At 39.5% G+C, this 12338-nt stretch overlaps 1 protein-coding gene across 11 annotated transcripts in view; it reads left to right on the top strand.

Annotated features, from left to right (window-relative positions):
* The window catches only part of ranbp3b (RAN binding protein 3b), a 97306-nt gene that overhangs the window by 34893 nt on the left and 50075 nt on the right, over window positions 1-12338 (top strand). For all 11 annotated transcript variants that reach the window (XM_078198435.1, XM_078198441.1, XM_078198443.1 and 8 more), the window contains 2 exons: window positions 2795-2866; window positions 3104-3169. In XM_078198435.1, the coding sequence (XP_078054561.1) occupies window positions 2795-2866; window positions 3104-3169 (138 nt within the window). The remainder of the gene's footprint in view (window positions 1-2794; window positions 2867-3103; window positions 3170-12338) is intronic.

Genomic DNA, 12338 nt, shown 5'->3' on the forward strand with positions numbered 1-12338 from the left:
GTTTGATCTTTTGAGAGAGATGGCTGCCAAGGTATGGAATGTGCTCATCGTACTGCAGAGTATCTCCTTTAACATATATGGGAGATGGAATATTTCACTGACCAGGTGTGGATTGATATAGGGATTTTGTTTTGGCAACATTCCAGCACAGGCCAAGTTTCTTGTATGTAGAATTGACAAGATTGAGAGTAGCTTGCAGAGTGGGCAACAACACTTCATTTTCCTCAAACTGTAGATCATAAATGCCTGGAAGGATTTCCTCAGGCACAGAAAGTAGGTGACGATTCAGGAGAATATGTGCAAGGATTTTCCCTGCTATGGATAAGAGGGAAATATATCAATAGTTTCCACAGCACAATTTATCTTCCTCCTTGTAGATAGATAGTTGTCACAATCGTCATGTCCCTGTACTTGGGATGAGTTCTTTGTTCTCCCCAAATCTGTAGGATAAGTGCACAGAGTCTTGATGTGAGCAAAAGCCCACTAGCTTTGAAAACTTCAGCTGGAATACCATTGCGACTGCAGATTTGTGGCCCCCAATGGTATTCCAACTGAGGTCTTCACTTCTGCTGGAGGAGGAAAGTTTTGAATCACTTGAGAACCAAATGGATAGGAACATAAGCAATAGAGGCAAGAAAAGGCAATTTGGCCCCTCAAGCCTGCTTCGTCATTCAATAAAATCTAATCTGGGCCTCAGTTCCACTTTCCTTCTTGACCAACCTCCCTACTCCACCCCATAACTCTTGACTTCTTTGTTGATCACAAATCTGTCTAACTCAGTTTTGAATATATTCAATGATCCAGTCTCCATTTCTCTCTGCAGTAGAGAATTCAAAAGCTTGACAACCCTCCGAGAAGAAATTCCTCCTCAACTCTGTCTTAGATGGGAGCCTCCTTATTCTGAAACTATGACCTCTAGTTCTACATTTCTCCCATAAGGGGGAATTCCCTTTGCCGTTCTGCTTATTAATTTAACAGTTAGCTGCTTGTCCTTCTGTAGTGGAATCTGTTTTCAGTCCTGCCTGTGTCACTGGTACCAAAGTAGACCACAAAAACATTATCCTTTTCTTCCTGCTCCAAGTTCCTCTCCAGTCCTGATGAGATGTATTTACCGCTGGCACTACGCAGGCAGTACAGGCTTCAGGATTCATGCTCTTGACTGCAGGGAACAGTATCTATCCCATTAACTAAACTGTTGCCGACTAATAGTGCATTATTTTTCACTCCCCCAACTTGGATAGCCCCCATATCGCAGTTCCTGCTCTCGTCCATACAGGTTGCAAGAACCTCCTATTGGTTGGACAAGTGGAAGGGCTGCGGCTCCTCCAGAACTACCTTCTGGATCCCTGTACGTGCCTCCCTCGTAGTCACACCCTCTTGTCCCTGAGCGTGCATCAAATCTGAAGTACTTAACCAAAGGGGTTTGACTGCCACATGGATCAAATTTCCAGGTAACTTTCTTCCCTGATGCATCTTCCAAAACTGCCTTTATTTTTGCGTGGTATGGCAGATTTGTGATATTCAATCACTCGGAAATGAAAGATACAGCAGTAGCAGCTCTAAACAAGTTTTTCAACTGCTCAGAAATCCAGCTCTCCAACTTGTCTTGCTGACCATCTCCTTTCTCCAGCCGTCCCATTACTCTTTTTCTGTCTGCCTGCATATTTTTGCTTCCTTCCTATTGGGACTGCTTCCAGGTCAAGAGTTCCAAGGTCACATGGACCAGTGTTTCTTCTTATCTAAAAATCATAATTGATTTTACATTTACTGTTGATACAAACTCTTCACAGTCGATACAAACTCTTGAAAGCCCATTTCAATCATTTTTTTTTACCAATTGGATTCCCCAAGCATTTTAAAGTGATTAGAAATGTTCCTTACTGTTACTGCTTCCAGGTCCAAGGCGATACAATGACATTTAGGCTTATCCACACCGACCCACTTCTTTACAAGACAAGCACATTGGGTACTGCGATGGGAGCCCTTTCAAGACCATTTGATTAACTATAATAGGATATTATTGTCTGATATTGGTGGATAGAGGAATTTTGCATTTGTATGTGGTTGAACTTTCTTCAGGGAATGAAAAGACTGCCACCTAAAATATGGAAGTTTTTACTTTTCTTACTGGATCTTCATCTTTCTTCAGAACTGGACTCACGGTTATTGGCACATTCATCATTTTCAGTAACTTCAGATTCTTGCACTGAATCCTACAGCAGTGTTGGGACTTACGCACTTTATTGAACACATTTGAAAGAAAATTTTTGATAAGCAGACTTATTTAAAAACCAGTTTGTTATTCAACTTGTGTGATCTGCTGTTGTTGAAATTTAGAGTATGGTACGATAGACATGATCAGTTCAAATTATCATGCACGATTTTGCCAATTTTTCAACTGATCATCTCATCAGAGTTCCCAAGTCAGACTCTTAGTCAAATGAAAGTAATAATTAGTATTCTAAGGTTTTAGAATTAAATTCTGAATTGCAAACCTTTTTGGCCCAACTGACATTCTAAAATGTAATAGATAAACAAATGATGAATAAGTTGATCTCTTTCAGTATGTTGTGCCATAGTTTGGAGATTCAGACAAGAGTAAGTTGCATGGTTAGTATGTTACTCTGACCAATAACCATTTTTTCAAGCCACTGACACTGCAGTCCTTCCCTTGACTCTAAGAATCCCAATGCACATTGGAAAGAAGAGCCATTGGTGGGTAATCTGCAGAATTAGGGGTTATTAAAATTGGTGTGATCTATTGATACTCACTGCCACTGTCCTTATCTTGCAGTTCCAAAGAATAATGTCTTTATGCCATTGGGTTTCTGCCAGGCAGCAGCCAGCAACTCTGACTCAGAGCCAGGTAAGTCCTATAATCCAGCACTGTAAAGTATCTCCCCTCCCTCTCTCAGCCCTTTTTTGTGCTTGTTCCCTTGTATAAAAACTTGCGAAGCTGAAAGGCCTGATGCTATCAATGTGAACTCCGTGTGCTGTCCTTTTTGGTGGGTTGCCCAACATATGACTCTCGCAAATAAGTATGTAGGTGTGCAGAAATATAAATATACATCTCAGATTAATCACTGGTTTTCTTTCTCTTTAGATGAGAAGAATGTTGGCTTTCGGCTGAAACCTCCAACTTTAATCCATGGCCAGGCTCCCAGTGCTGGTGAGTACCATTAAGTGAGGTCATAAAGAAACTGGTATCTTTGCACCTTCCAGGTGCTGTGCCTGAGGTATTGGATTACTGGAGCAAAATATGATCCTTCTGTTTCCACTAGGTAGCATATTGGAGGTAATAATACAACAGCTGTACCTGCTGGATTGTGCCCTTGTTGCAACAGGAAGACTATGCAGTACTGTCATGCCCGTGCTGTACTTTATCTGGGGAGAAATTAATTTGTGCGTTGTACCTCAAGCAGTATTTCTTGTAGCAGCAGAGTCCCTCTAATATTGCAATTTTCTGTGTACTTGAGGAACAAGTGAATGTGCAATACTGCAAGTGCCTAGTGGGAGTTATATATAAGGTGTAGTAAGGGTGAATTTAATCGATGCTGTGTTGTGTTCTCAACTACAGCAAAAACATGCTACTGTTCCCCACTGCAAGCAACTGCATTTGAGATAAAAGGTGCAGAGAGCTATGTATAGCACTGATTTTAGCTACATTGTGCCTATTTTGAAAATTAAAGTGATGTTATTGCCTCAAGCAGGCAATTAAGGTGGAATAGTTTCTCATTAATCTGTTAATTAGAAATGTTGTAATTTTCAAATGGTTGTAAAACACTATCCACTCAATCTTATCTATTTTAACAAATTTAACTGGGATGCATATTTAGTTCGTAAGTGTGTCAGAAATTTAGTTCTCTGGTATGTGAGACTTACCCACTGACTTGTTACAACAGTAGCAATTTTGGCTCAGAATCCGTCAAACTGGTGTTTTTCCTAAGATCCAAAGATATATTACAGAGGAAAAAACACATTCTAAACTGTACCTTCGATCAAAAAGGACAATTGTGGTAAAGCGTGAAGAAAACATGTTACATTACATCCTTCTGAAGTAACTTGTACATTAAAAAAAATTTAATAACATGCACCTGGAATATAAAAGATATTTTTGATTAATGTAAAATCAACAAAAACTATATCGGTGTGTCAAACTGGAGACGGGTAACATGCATTAAATAATAAATAATTGGCTTGTATATCTTCTAAATACCCCTCTTATGAAACATGTTTCTGCACAAATTATCATACATTTCCTGTTCTTTATACACGTTCAATCTGATTTTATACAAACCTATATGAATTAATTAACAAGCTGGCATGTACATTTACACATTTGCCTGCTTTGCTGCAAGAGATTGTTGCGTATGTGTGAGCATACTACGCTAAGTTGTCCGCAGGTCTAACTGTTCATTTTGGCTGTGCACTTATGTAAATTGTGTTTTCAGAGACCAGCTGTGTGTGTGACTGTAGCAGGAATAAGCGTATATTAGATTAGTTAGTTGGAACATTAACATATTCTAATACTGCTTAAACATTGAAAGAAAACTTACGACTGACATTTTTGTGTTGGAGAAAATTGTATTAATTTTTTTGCATTACCTGAGATAGTGTTACATTTATACTGTGTAATTTAAAAAAAATAATTCTGTTTCACACAGTAATCTTCACAGTATAAAATAACCAGTAGATGGAGGCCTCCCTTTATGACTTGTACTCTCCCTGAGTTTGCAGTACTGATGTGACATTAAAACGGTTTGGAAACAGTCATTAAAAATAATTCTAAATCACGTGTAATGCTTTTGTTGGCGCTTTTGTATTTTCACTCAGAGGTAAGTCCTACATGGCCTGTTGTGTTCTGTGGGCAGTATGCACAGCTAGAATTACTGTCAGAGTGAGAAGCTCTGCAGCGAATACTGTAATTTGCAATGATAGCTTAATATTGTGCAGGTCCTTCTGATCAACCTGCAGGCAATGTATGTTTTTGTAGACAGCACATCTTCAAAAAATGGCATTGACATTATTAAGTCATCTATGTAAACTGGTTTTGTGCAGATCCATGTGCAGACTTGAATTTTGATTTTACTTTGGTGCTGAGATTTGGTTTTCTATATAGCTGTTTTGAAATGTTAAGATTCTGTATCACGATTAATAAAGAAAGCCTAGATACAAGAAGTGCAGCGTTGCTATAGCCAATGCAATGCTGATGTTGAATTGAGTGCAATGGTTTGCTACCCATTGGAAACAACTTTGACCTCATCATATCTTTCGTAATTTTTGCAGATGTAGATGTATACCTATATTAGATCTCTTAGCACAAGCCAACTTTTGGATTTTCTGCCTAAATTGATTAGAATACTATAATGAGCTTCGTGGCTGAGGAATATTTTTAGAACTTTTGAGGTCTATTCGTTTTTTGGAAACTTGAAATAATGGGAGTGAAAAACCAGTTGTCTTCTACATGAATGAACTAATTGAATTGCATCTATGAAATGTAACTGTGCCCCAGTACTTTGGTGACGGTGTGGGTAGACAGTCTCTGAAAGGTAATCTTTCGGTAATATGCGTCTCAAGGCCTCTAAAAACCCATCACTATGCACCTCTACCCTGTGAAACAGACCAACTTTATTGTAGACAGGAACAAAATTGCACATAATTTGCAACATAGAAGCAGACGATCTGCCCCAACCACTTCGGATTTTTTAAAAAATTCATCCTTGTGCTGTGGGCATCACTGGATAGACCAGTATTTATTGCCTACTTTCCCTTTAAAAGTGGTAGTGAGCCGCCGCCTTGAACTACTGCAGTCCATGTGATGAAGGAGCACCCACAGAGCTGTAGGAAGGAAGTTCCAAGATTTTGAGTTACTCATTGCAGAATTTCCAGCCTTTGAACCTGCTCTTGTAGCCCCAGTGTTCATATGGCAGGTCCTTTTCAGTTTCTGCTCACTGGTAACCTCTAGGATGTTGATAGTGGGGGATTAAGAGATGGTAATGCTATTGAATATCAAGGGGCGATGGCTAGATTCCCTCTTGTTGGGAGATGGTCATTGCCTGACACTTGTGTGGCACGGATGTAACTTGCCACCTCGCCCTTGCCTGAATATTGTCCAGGTCTTGCTGCACATGCTCAGACTGGTTTTTATTTTCCAGTATTAATCCTGTATGTCAGGTCTGTTGCCTCATCTTTTCATTCCCCTTTCAGATATCTATTCTTACATATTGAAACAATAACTGCTTCAATCCCAAACCTTGTGATGTATTCCTACCCTCTACCCTAAATCTCTTGCATGTCAATTATTATCTATGTCTGCCTGTTCTACCCCCTCAACTGGAAACAGATCCCCCTCAACTGGAAACAATCTTTTTCTGTTAACACCCATCAATAATTTTAAACATCCTAATCAAATGATTTCTTAATTTTTTAAATATCCTCGCAAAAACAGTCCCAATTTCCACATCTTCGTATTTGTGTTTCCACATAATCATTGTAGTAAATTTGCACAGTACCCTCTCTATTGCTTGCGGGTGATATGACTCTATTGTGTCCATAGGAATGCTCATGTATGTTTTGTGTATCAACATCTTACAGCAGAGTTGAAAACATTCAATCCTGATCATATTTTTCCTTTTTGAAACTGGAGTTTGTCTGCTAGAAAACATTCATAGTGTTATTTTCTTTCTGTTGTGGTGTATCACATTAGAGACATGATACACTTTTGAAGTAAAAACTCTTAATGTAGAATATAAATATGAACTGGGCATCCAAACTAAAAGGTGTTTCACTAGATGTAAACCAGGCTTGTATGTGTACTCCACTTGGCATTGTTCTTTTTAAAAATGGAACTAACGAGTGCTGTTCAAACATTTTTTAACTAAATGCGACAAGTGACAGTCGCTATGGCTGAGTCTCTACCACGATGTCAGACTGCATTGTGTGTCTGTAAATGCTCTCTAACAAGATCATTAAATATCAGCGAAGTAACTTAATAGCATTACATTGGGGAAATGTGAAGTTTTCTTTCATCAGACCATTTGATTGTTTTGTTACTGTATTTATGAACACAAAAGTGAATTATGAATCTTGTAACTGTCCTCTTTCATCAGACAATTAGTTTGTATAGGCAAATCAGCTAAAATTGAGTATTTTCCAGTTTGACAAACATTGTGGCTGATGTTATTTTGCATGCAATTTTTTAAGTGTTTCACTTCAGAACAGTTATTAGAAAGCAAATATTTGGAAAGAGTGGATTAGCATTAAAATGGTGCATTTTAATTTTGTAGTTTGCACTTGTATGATATTTTTGAATGGAGGCATAATTCTTATTTGTGGTGTATGCCTTGTATTCATCAATTCTATCTGAGCTTATTTAGATCATGAGAAAGAGTTCCGATGTGAGAGTATTTTCATTTCTTTGTTTGATACAATGTTGAAGGATTAATTTCTTAGAAATCCTCAACCAATAAACCAAGTTTCTATATTGATGTTCAAGGGCAGCTGAAAGGGGGCTTTGTGGATATCCTCCACTGGTATGTATATTTAGATCGGCAGCTTGTGTATTGATCCTGGCAATGCTGAATAATTTAAAGTAGACCATCTTTCACTAAATTGATGGGAAAATTACTTTTGGGTAGCTGTGTCATTTCTTTTGTGGTAATTCTATATAAAGCCTCAGTTTCATTGTCGAGCCAACGTGCATGCAGCACCAGTTTTGCCAGTATTGCCATATATCGCCAATTAACCAAGATTGGTTTTTAACAGAATGATACCCATCTTAACATTTGTCTGTATAGAGTATAGGTATCCTTTTATTTGTCTTGTTGAGTAAATTAATAAAACACTATCCTACGTTTGCAGTAAAAGTAGCTGAACAGATTTTAATGTTTGCCTCTATTTCATCCTCCCAACTTCCTTAAGAAGATACTATTTGGGTCTGATTTTTAGGCAGACAAATGTTGGGTTTTAAGGCATGATCTTGTTTGAGACTTGGTTAGGCCTTAGTTATAATTCTGCAGGTGGATTTTCAAACTGTTGCTATGTCACAGTTTAAATTGCAAAGCTTTGTAAATGATCGTTTTTATAAACAACTTAGTTTTCACTATGATTCCATTGCCTTGAATGCAGTTGTATTGCTATGAATATTGAAAGGTTGAATATAGATCTAATTATGGACGTTAGATGCTCTAAGCTGTTTAAGAAAATAAAGTAGCTCTCACTATACAAACATCCAACCACTTGACATTTGTGGTCAAGAGAATGCCTAGGAAATGTAACTTTTTTTATCTCATTCTCTTGGTGGTTCTATTTAGTATCCAGAAAAAAGGCTTAACTAAGTAAATATTTCTTGCAGGGAGTGCTACGCAAGTCATGTGTCAAACAATTAAGACAAAATTAAATGAGAAATCTTGATCTCTTGGCCAGGAGTAAGCCAGTTTCTTTCAACTTGTGACTACTTTAACGTTTCTTTAAGATGACCTTAAACTTGGAAGAGGAAGAGAAAAAAACCTACTCAGCTATTTCATAAATTATTTAATCTTGAGAATTCTCACAGTGCATGGACCCTATCCACAAATCACAGTAAAGAAGAATACTTCTACATTGATATAAAAAAGGCTGGAAAACTTTCTCATTTAAAATTAATCCTGTTTTGAAATTTATCTGGGGTAGATTTTGATGAGTTGGGGATCGTATGTGGGGTAGTAGAGCTTTCCGTAGCAACTGTTTATGCAAATTCAATATCTCAAAAGATATGCTGTGAATATCAACACAATTTCTGGGTAACAAATGGGTCATGAAGCCTTTAAAATCTGTGTCGACCCAAGTGAACAATGAAGCACGTAATTCATCAAGCTTACTCCATCTAGTGTAGTGTTCTATTGTTTTTATCTGATTTGCCAAGAAAACTTCCCTACTTGCTTTGAAGAGGTTTGCGCATTGTTATTACCATCTAACTTCAACAGATATGGGACCAACTAAAATTACTATCTCTTGGAATCTGTTCTATGTCTGTTTCCCTGAGTAGGTTTTCCAACCCTGAGATGTTTGAATTTTGCTCTTCTGTGCTCCAGTTTTATGCTGATTATCCATGTTTCAAAAGCTTCTTGCTCCAACATTACACTACCAATTATTTTGAAGACTCCTGCGTCAAGGCCCTTCTAAACAAAAGTTTCAACAAAAAAACATTTTAATAGCTTAAATCTTTCTTTATTATTTAATTGCCTTCTTCCTAAAATCATTCTGAGCACTGCTACCCGAACCCTTTCAAATGTACCTGCGTGGAGTTTGAGATAGTCATTTAAAAGAAGTTACTTCAGAATTGGTTTCAGCATTGATTTGCACAATACAAGTATAACATCTGGACTTGTAGTCCAGCATCCCCCAGGCACGATGTAGTAACCGATTTTGCTTATTGGTGACTGCCTCATACTAGATACCTGCTTCGGGATATGATTAATAAGCCAAATTCTTTACATTTTCAGCCTTTGTGGTCTCACAATAAGCAGAGTGGTGATCCTCCTGCTACGCCTACTTCTGAGCCTGGCAAATTTCTGCCAGATACAGATCCAAATTCTATAAGTTCATCAGGTGCCTATGTTTCCCGCTTTGATTCTTTCCAAATAACTTACATAAGAACATAAGAAATAGGAGCAGGAGTAGGCCATCTAGCCCCTCGAGCCTGCCCCGCCATTCAATAAGATCATGGCTGATCTGACGTGGATCAGTACCACTTACCCGCCTGATCCCCATAACCCTTAATTCCCTTACCGATCAGGAATCCATCCATCCGCGCTTTAAACATATTCAGCGAGGTAGCCTCCACCACCTCAGTGGGCAGAGAATTCCAGAGATTCACCACCCTCTGGGAGAAGAAGTTCCTCCTCAACTCTGTCTTAAACCGACCCCCCTTTATTTTGAGGCTGTGTCCTCTAGTTTTAACTTCCTTACTAAGTGGAAAGAATCTCTCCGCCTCCACCCTATCCAGCCCCCGCATTATCTTATAAGTCTCCATAAGATCCCCCCTCATCCTTCTAAACTCCAACGAGTACAAACCCAATCTCCTCAGCCTCTCCTCATAATCCAAACCCCTCATCTCCGGTATCAACCTGGTGAACCTTCTCTGCACTCCCTCCAATGCCAGTATATCCTTCCTCATATAAGGGGACCAATACTGCACACAGTATTCCAGCTGCGGCCTCACCAATGCCCTGTACAGGTGCATCAAGACATCCCTGCTTTTATATTCTATCCCCCTCGCGATATAGGCCAACATCCCATTTGCCTTCTTGATCACCTGTTGTACCTGCAGACTGGGCTTTTGCGTCTCATGCACAAGGACCCCCAGGTCCCTTTGCACGATAGCATGTTTTAATTTGTTTCCATTGAGATAGTAATCCCATTTGTTACTATTTCCTCCAAAGTGTATAACCTCGCATTTATCAACGTTATACTCCATTTGCCATATCCTCGCCCACTCACTCAGCCTGTCCAAATCTCTCTGCAGATCTTCTCCGTCCTCCACACGATTCACTTTTCCACTTATCTTTGTGTCGTCTGCAAACTTCGTTACCCTACACTCCGTCCCCGCCTCCAGATCATCTACATAAATGGCAAATAGTTGCGGCCCGAGTACCGATCCCTGCGGCACGCCACTAGTTACCTTCCTCCAACCGGAAAAACACCCATTTATTCCGACTCTTTGCTTCCTGTTGGATAGCCAGTCCCCAATCCAGTTTAACACACTACCCCCAACTCCGTGTGCCCTAATCTTCTTCAGCAGCCTTTTATGGGGCACCTTATCAAACGCCTTTTGGAAATCCAAAAACACCGCATCCACCGGTTCTCCTCCATCAACTGCCCTAGTCACATCTTCATAAAAATCCAACATGTTCGTCAAGCACGACTTTCCCCTCATGAATCCATGCTGCGTCTGATTGATCGAACCATTTCTATCCAGATGCCCTGCCATCTCCTCTTTAATAATGGATTCCAGCATTTTCCCTACTACAGACGTTAGGCTGACCGGCCTATAGTTACCCGCCTTTTGTCTCCTTCCTTTTTTAAACAGCGGCGTAACATTAGCCGTTTTCCAATCAACCGGCACTACCCCAGAATGCAACGAGTTTTGATAAATAATCACTAACGCATCCACTATTACCTCTGACATTTCTTTCAATATCCTGGGATGCATTCCATCCGGACCCGGGGACTTGTCCACCTTCAGTCCCATTAGTCTACCCAGCACTGCCTCTCTGGTAACATTAATTGTATTAAGTATTTCTCCTGCTGCCAACCCTCTATCGTTAATATTTGGCAAACTATTTGTGTCCTCCACCGTGAAGACCGACACAAAAAACTTATTTAAAGACTCAGCCATATCCTCATTTCCCACTATTAACTCCCCCCTCTCGTCCTCCAAGGGTCCAACATTCACTCTAGCCACTCTATTCCTTTTTATATATTTATTAAAACTTTTACTATCATTTTTTATATTAATTGCTAGCCTAGCTTCATAGTCTATCCTTCCTTTCTTTATCGCTTTCTTAGTCTCTCTTTGTTGTTTCTTAAATTTTTCCCAATCACTTGTTTCTCCACTATTTTTGGCCACTCTGTACGCAGCTGTTTTTATTTTAATACTCTCCTTTATTTCCTTCGTTATCCACGGCTGGTTCTCCCTTTTCTTACAATCCTTGTTTTTTGCTGGAATATATTTTTGCTGAGAACTGAAAAGGATCTCCTTAAAAATCCTCCACTGTTCCTCAGCTATCCTACCTGCCAGCCTGCTCTCCCAGTCTACCTGAGCCAATTCATCCCTCATCCTATCATATTTCCCTCTGTTCAAACAGAGGACACTGGTTTGGGACCAAACTTTCTCCTCTTCCATCTGAATCAGAAATTCGACCATATTGTGGTCACTAGACCCAAGAGGGTCCTTCACAATAAGATCCTTAATTCTACCTACCTCGTTACACAATACCAGATCCAAAATAGCTCGTTCCCTCGTCGGTTCCGTAACATGCTGTTCAAGGAAACTATCCCGACAGCATTCTAAGAACTCTTCCTCCATTCCACCCTTACCGACTTGAGTCTGCCAGTCAATGTGCATGTTGAAGTCCCCCATGATTATTGCCGTTCCGTTTTTACACGCATCCCTTATCTGCTTGTTTATAGCCCTCCCTACCTCAACATTATTATTTGGGGGCCTATATACCACACCTACTAGTGTCTTTCTCCCTCTACTATTCCTCATCTCTACCCATAATGATTCCACGTTTTGTTCCTCAGAGCCTATGTCATCCCTCAGTACTACCCTGATATTATCTCTTATTAATAGCGCG

Source organism: Mustelus asterias, chromosome 26 (assembly GCF_964213995.1).
Source record: "Mustelus asterias chromosome 26, sMusAst1.hap1.1, whole genome shotgun sequence".
NCBI lineage: Eukaryota > Metazoa > Chordata > Chondrichthyes > Carcharhiniformes > Triakidae > Mustelus > Mustelus asterias.